Source organism: Glandiceps talaboti, chromosome 4 (assembly GCF_964340395.1).
Source record: "Glandiceps talaboti chromosome 4, keGlaTala1.1, whole genome shotgun sequence".
In the NCBI taxonomy this organism is placed as follows: Eukaryota; Metazoa; Hemichordata; class Enteropneusta; family Spengelidae; genus Glandiceps; species Glandiceps talaboti.
The window spans coordinates 13,408,652-13,416,630 of NC_135552.1; the positions used below are offsets into that span (position 1 = coordinate 13,408,652).

Consider the following 7,979-nt stretch of genomic DNA (forward strand, 5'->3'; position numbering starts at 1 on the left):
ATTGCACTAATATTTTAGTAGAGGTTAAAGGTTATTTCATGACGACACGAATCCGGAAGTACACATTCCAGGCCAGGCGCGGCGTCGCATCGCATTGAATGTGAATGCAGATTACTAGTAACAGTGTGTGTTTATTGTATATCTTTTGGTCTAATGCTTTGACAAGTAAATCACCATGTTTGGATGTGTAGTGGCTGGCAGACTTGTAAGTACTCGTCGGATGAATTTTGAAGGTGCAGTCACACCAACCTTCTTCGCACACATACACAGTACGTGTTTGAGGGTGGTGACCCGGAGGCTAGGACATGCATGTGTTCGATGCAAGGATTTGTTATGATGGGAAGGATGTGTATGTCTGGACCATAGCGTATAGTGCTCTATGATGATGGAGTTGACAATTTCATTGATTCAGTGCAATAAACGATGTATCTTCATATTATGACCGCTATACAAAATATAATATGACAGTCACAGTTAACATAAATAATGTGTTCTTGATGATGATGATGATGATGATGATGATGATGATGATGATGATGATGATGATGATGATGATGATGATGATGATGATGATCATGATCATGGTGGTGGTGGTGGTGGTGGTGGTGGTGATGATGATGGCGATGATGATAATGTGCTCTCCCCCCCCCTCCCCACAGGGATAGTGGAAATGGTATTGAGGCGTTGCTATAACTGTCAAAATAGCTGTTCTAATGAGCAATTGTCTCTACCAAGTAACCAATGACAACTTCCTGTCAGTTTGTGATGGATTACTCCTGACATGTGCTGTTCACCCTTGCCCAGCAGGAGGTGGTTTAGCCAGATTTTCAGTGAAATTTGACCATACGTGGAGAAGATAGTGATTGTAGAAAATGATGACATGTATAGGACTAGACTGTGGTGTCAAAGTCTAGTCACATGCATGTTATGATCATCTCCACCTTATAGTCAAATGGATTTTTCAAGCACAGAATTCTGTTTTCACCACCAAAAGCGATACTTTATGCTATGGTAGCATTGATATAAATGTGATGGCGTTATCACATCCTCACATCAGTTACATCTCAGACCACTATTTAGTGGTCCGAGGTTACATTCAAACTGGAGGTTGAGTTTGTAGTAAACTGAACGAAGTAACCAATTACATCTGCCTATAAGTGTGTGGTGGATTACTACTGACATGCACTGTTCATCCCTTCCCCAGCAGGAGATTTAGCTAGCTTTTCAATAGAATTTGTCCGTTTCACTGGAAAGAGATCGTAGAGAACAACTACATAGTAATTGGACGATAATGGTGTTGTTGAATGATGATGTTTTCTAGAACATTCTTTGGCAAATCTACCCATTTACAAGAAATTCTATATCAATTTGCATCACTTGTAAATTTTGAAATAATGTTCATTTTATGAATAACGATTACATTTGTATTAAGAGACATTATGTGTATTGTTTTGTGGACTTTCAAGTGTAGATAAGGGCCAGTTAACCAGGAAAAAATCAGCTAATATCACATAATGTACAATTTATTATCAGCTGCTTTTTCAGGAATTGTATTTTATAGTCTTTGCCAAGCCACTATATATCTCCATAGTTGGGCTGATTTAAGGGTCTCTTGTGTATATATTACTGCCTAATTTTCCAATTTTAGGTCAAACAAAAAAAATTGTGTGGTTCCAATTCCACTTAAATTAGTTAATATTGGAATAGGTGGGGTAGGTAGATTTTTTTTTCTTCTTCTAATGTGTGAGTGTCTTGTTCAGGTAGTTATGTTTTCCGCTGTTTTCCATATGATCTCTGTGTTCTTCCCATCAGATGTACAGCCATCTTACAGATAGGAAGAACAGTTTTATATTGTCTTTTTAAGTTGATGTCAGTTTCCCCATCCACTATTTCTCTCAAGACTTCACAATTTTCACGATTTTATGATTTGTTTTTTCTCAAATTCATAAAAAATATTTTTTATCAATTTTTTTCTTTTAAAATTAGTTACATTTCTGACATAATGATATAAAAAATTTCCAAAAGTCAGCAGAGTGTTTTCATTTTGCCACTTTGGAAGTAATTGATATTTTGAAGGGAGAAAAATAAAATCAAAATTTGGAAAGATCAATTAATTTCCAAGGAACAGAAAGGATGAATCTGAAAATTCACAATATGTTGTTTTTTTAAATGTTCATAGATTTTAATGAAAAATGGGATTACACATTAGAAGGAGTTACACTTGATAGATTACAGTTGTCATTAGCGTAGTTTTTATAAAAGGAATTATATTGTCTAAGGGCTTGTTACTAAGTATTTGTAACCCTTTGGAGTGCTGGGGTCTCTGTATGTGTGTGTGTGTGCATAGACCCTACATGTAGGGTCTAATATGGTGTATGTGTGCGTGCATGCGCACATGTGTGTGTGTGTGTGTGTTTGTGTGTATGTTCCTTTCTGCATTGTGTTGTAGAATTATATCTACTGAGATTTTTATGAAAAAATGCTAGGGCAACCCAGTTTGGGCTGTACATAGATGTTAAGGTGGATATTTTTACAAAAAAAGTAGAAATAATTATCAATGTCTTGTAATAGATTTTTATAAAAAATCTTTTCACTTTTCTATAATTTAAATTCATAACTCTCCATTCTTCAAATTTCTTTAGGTGATTGTGTACTGACTGTACAGACAAACCAAGTCACTTAGAGTGAATTGAAATGCTGTATATATGAAACAACAGGAAATGAATTCTTTGAAAAAACCAGTGAATGCTTATGACCTCTGGGTGACCTTTTTCTGTGACCCCTGAGTGACCTTTCAGTCGGAGAATGTACACAGTGTAATATTGTAGCTTGAACTTATTACAGTATTGATTTATATTTTTACAATACTGTTTCATATATATATGCTGTAATAAGTTAATGAACATTGAATTCCACTAATATGCTTGTAGCCTTTGACATTGTCGCAAGTTGCATATCTTCATTTACTTGGGTCGATGAACTTACCAACCATATGCTTATGTAGTGCATGGTGAACTGCAGTATAGTGTGACCTGGAACAAGATATATGTGTGTGCCATGAAGTATAGTACTTGTTCATGTCATACTTTCAAAATGTTAATACACAGTACTTTGAATGCAACACCCGTGTATGTAGTCTTGTTATCATGACACCAAGGGCAGTTGTCCCCATGTATGTGCACATATATACTGTTCAAAATTAAAATTTCAAGCCCATTTCTGCTAATCATAGAAGAAATTTAGACTGTAAATTGTTATGTTTATTACGTCAGGAAAAATAGAAGTAATTACAACATTTTGTATGTGCAACTTTGTTATGGATGGCTTTCACGGAATATAAACTCCTTTTTCCAGGGTGGGGTAGTCTACCTGTTAGACCTTGGGCTTTCTTCTGATAGATATGTCTGTGGAAAACCCAGTCTATTAATGAAGCATACATAACCATCACTTGCAATTGACATCTCGACATTGTTAGAACATACCAGGTTTGAGTTCAGTCAGTTGCAAGGGATAATAATGTATACATCAGTAATTGGAATACTACCAATGACTGTTAAATATGCATAAATCTTGCCCAAAACGTCTAAACTCAGCTTGCGCCCCTTTAGTGTTAACCCAATATTAGGAATAGAGTATAGTGTATGCGCCCCTTTAGTTTTAACCCAATATTACAAATTGAGTATAGTGCTTGCGCCCCTTTAGTTTAACTCAATATTAGGAATAGAGTATATTGGTCTTCGTATTGACCCTTTTCATCTGAAAAATGTATACCCTATTATAGAGCTGTGGTCTGAAAAAAAACAGTCTGAAAGGTTCAGGCATTGGGTCCACTGATGTAATCACACTCGCTCCCCGACCCCACAAGTGATTTACAAGTGATGAATGCATTATATTAGTGGAAGGAACGCCTGAATCTTTCAGGCTACCATAAGTGTAATACATCTAAATCAGTCAAATATGGACATTCTAAGAGTTGAAAGATCTTTGTGTCGGAGTTATTTCTTTTCAGATAACCTTGTTCATTTTATTTTGTTTTCAGATTCAGACCCAAGCCCAACAGATTGATGATACCCATTTTGTGTTCCACATAGAGAATGCTGAAGCTGTCAATCATATAGTTATATTCCTGCTTGGTACAATTCCATTCCCTGATGGCATGGGTGGCGCTGTTCATTTCAGCTGGCCAAGTCCTGATGGACCTCACTGGCAGCTCCTGGGACACATTTCAAATGAAAAACCAAGTGCTATTTTTAAGATTTCAAAAATTAAACCAGGTAAGTATAAAGAGCAAATGTGATCCGTATACTGTATTTTTTTTTCTGTAGAGTATAGCTCTAACTAATGTGAGGAATGGTGATGAATCATTCAGCTGAGATTAATTTTTAAAAAAAGTAAAATATCATGTTATGAGATGTTTTTAACAACTTGGTTTGTCTGTGGGTCAGCATTCCTGTCTGTGTGTATATTAGGGGAATTAGGCATGCTACATTTGTGTTATATATACAACTTGAGATAACTATTGTTAGTCAACAGAGGGACCATTACTCCATGTACCCCTTGTCTAAAAGATAACCAAAAGGTTCATGGTGGCATAACTCTGGCTATGAAGTTCATTTGTACTATCAAAATATCACACAACTTTCAAGTTTTCATATTCAAGTTCTGTGTTAACGTATAAGTGTATGGCTAGCTTCGGCTGAGATTGTGTATCTAAGTCTACTTACAAACCTATTTTTTCAGGTGATTTATTAAATACTGGTCCATTTGGTATGCTAGCTGCCCAACAGTCTTTACAAAACAATACCATGTCACAAATAGGCATTTCAGTGGAACCACTGGGTGTGATTGCACAGCAGACACCTGCTACAGGTACACAGGTATGTAAATCAGTTCATTAGCATATCTGACACCTGGTATGTGAACATAAGTATGTAAGGCCAAGAAAAAAAAGAATTGTTTCTGGTCAGGACAGTCTAAAATGGTACGAGTCGACAACATATATTGATACATATTGATATATTACTGAACTTTCCCTGATGCATTGACATAAATTTAGCTATAGTAGTCACGACATTGCCTACTTTGCGGCAAAGTTGAATAACAGTTTACTTTGATAATGCCACCGAACTGGCATGCAATATTCACATTGTTGCAAATAAACCCTGTCTATTGGTAGATATCATCATGGCTAGATGTAGAGTGTGATATACTAGACAACAAATGTACGAGGCACCAAATTTGAAATTTGTTACGATTGAAGTTATCGGTAATGATGGGCACAATTGCACACATCTTTGGTCTGACCATAGACCCTCCACTGACCCTACTAAATTCTGTACAAAGACACAGACCAATTTTTGGTAATGTATCAATATGTTGCAGTAGTTTGTCATTCATACTTTGATGTAAGCACTGTAGTGGAGTCTTCGGAAATGAAAGTGTGTTTATGTGGTATTATTCATTGTGTGTTTTGTAGGCATCATCACTGGATTCATTCACTCTGTTTACAAGAAAGATGCTGGAAAACTTTTACAACTACGCATCGTCGTTTGCAGTATCTCAATCCCAAATGGTGCCACAGCCAAGTGAAACTTTTGTCCCTTTTAGTGCACTACAGAACTGGTTTTCAAACTTTCAGAGAAGACTGCAGCAAAATCCAAACTTTTGGAAGGATTAATTCGGTCAACCAATAAAACTGCCCAGAGATGAGTTTTGTGACCCTTCTTGTGTCATATATTTACTCACCAGTACATTGATGTGATGAGGTGACAGTTTAGTTAGGCAATTGTACATGCTACAACTAGCTGAGTTAGGCAAACTACACATCAGTGGTAAGTTAGGCAAACTGTAGATTTCACACTGAACACAGCAATATTCAACCTAAAGTACACAATAACTAGGCTTATAAAACCTAAAATAAGTAGTTTGTTGTTTCCCTCAAGTTTTTTATTCAAGAGTACAAATGACAGCCATGTTTTAATGTCCAAACAATTTTGTAAGTTTAACAAGAGAAGAAAAGTAACCCCTTCAGCAAAGTTCAAGTAAGGAGAACCTATAATATAAATATAAAGGGCTTTTCAGTTCATTAGTATTGCTTGTACAACTTCTATATGTCTTTCATTTAGGCAGTTGGTGCCTTTTTTTTTTTGGAGGGGTTATAAAGTCAGGAACAAAAATGTAGAATTCTGAATAAAGCAAAGTCTGCCGACAAGATAGTCAGGTGTTGTATTAAAGTTATCTCACGTTATGTCAAGTCGTCTACAAACTTTTCTAGATCATGCCGGCATATTTTAGTGGTGCAGGTTAGTATTTTGTATGGTAGAATGTACCGTTAACAGTTATACCATATTATGTAAATAGTGTCAGTCTCAAATAGTTAATTTTATCTTTATTGAATTCCATAAATCATTTATTATACAATGAATAAAGAAGGGTTTTGAAAATGATATGTGAAAGTATAAAGAAAACTTTATCAGAGGAATTTGCATGCTCAAAATATTGAGATTTGTGTTGAAGTGACATGATACATAGATACACGTTGATTGTAATGGAAGATGGGGAGAAACCTAATCAGATGAGTAGGTTACCAGTTATTAAGTTCAAGTTCACAGTAAATAATTTGTAAAAACAATCAGCAGTCAGTTGAAGGTTTCTGATGTTAACAAACTGTGTATTAGTAGCATCTGAGGTAATCAAAAGATTCTTATTGCAATATCTGTTCTAATTCATTCCTTGAAATCTTTTCTATCAGGGGTGTATGTTAGCCTGCCCTCAAACATTGCAAGCTGTCATTATCCAGCAACATATTGGCCAATCATAGAGTTTCCTGTTTACTATCCATGTCAACTGTTTTTCCAATATGGCTGCTTTCTACACCACCATCAACTTTGAAGCTGTTGAAAGGTTCTTTGACATCAAGACGATGACAAATCTTCTGAAGCACAAATGAGCCAAAGCCATTAAAGTGACATTGGAGTGGGCCTTGTCATCTTTAAAACTATAATCAACAGAACAACATACCCAATTGGGCATCGCATCATCAATGGCAGCCAATCAGGGCCATGCTAACATATATTGGGCATTGTATCATCAATGGCAGCCAATCAGGGCCATGCTTACATATATTCAGCAGTGACAGCCAATTAGGGGCATGCTAACATATACAACCCTGAAGGAAAGCGTTCAAGATATTTGACAGATATGTAATTATATAGTACTAAATTTGTAACCTGTTATTTTGTGTCCAATGATGAGACTGTTCTTTTTAATATTTGTAACACTGGATCATTATTTTTGTCTCACTTCTTAAGTTTAGTGCTAAGGTTGGTCACGATGTCTTTATTTTTTTATGTATTATATTTTTAATGTTGTCTTCACTGATTCGTGATATGGCAGTTTGCAACTCAAGTTATACTCATTTATATACTTTGTTAACATTTTATTTACAAGCAGCAAAATCACCTTCCAAGGTTTTGTGTCAATTAAGCTTCAGTCATTTCTGAAATTAAATTGTTCCTAATGAAACCATGTTTCTGTCATAGTCATAATTGTCACCAAGACAACAAGTATACATACCAGTACTACTGACAAGTCAACTCCATGGGTCAGGCCACGTTGAAGTGTGGCAACAATCTGATTCACTTACGTATGACTTAGGGTCCCATGCTATGAAAACCTAGCTCATAACCAAGGATGCTCTTTGTTGCTGTACAGAAATTTCCATGGCTTACAATGAAAGACTGTTTCCCGAAGTGAACTTTTGAGTCGTGCAAATAATCCAAGTTTACTGTTGTGGTCAGAATGTGATGCATTTTCTGTCCAAAAAATTATACTTCATCTGGATGACTGGATGAAAGGGTGCAACTTTCATTCAAACCTTGCACAGAGGTACAGTTTTCATTCAAACCTTGCAGAGGTACAATTTTCCTTCAAACCTTGCATGCACAAGAATGCAACTTTCATTCAAACCTTACACAAGG

General features: G+C 35.9%; 1 protein-coding gene across 1 annotated transcript; it reads left to right on the plus strand.

The window, feature by feature from the left end:
- The first annotated feature begins 67 nt into the window (after positions 1-67).
- LOC144433847 (protein Hikeshi-like) lies at positions 68-7,483 on the plus strand. The gene is made up of 4 exons (XM_078122227.1): positions 68-205; positions 4,040-4,274; positions 4,741-4,877; positions 5,477-7,483. The coding sequence occupies exons 1-4, from the start codon at positions 176-178 to the stop codon at positions 5,675-5,677; spliced, it is 603 nt and encodes a 200-aa protein (XP_077978353.1). The 5' UTR covers positions 68-175; the 3' UTR covers positions 5,678-7,483.
- The last annotated feature ends 496 nt before the right edge of the window (positions 7,484-7,979 follow it).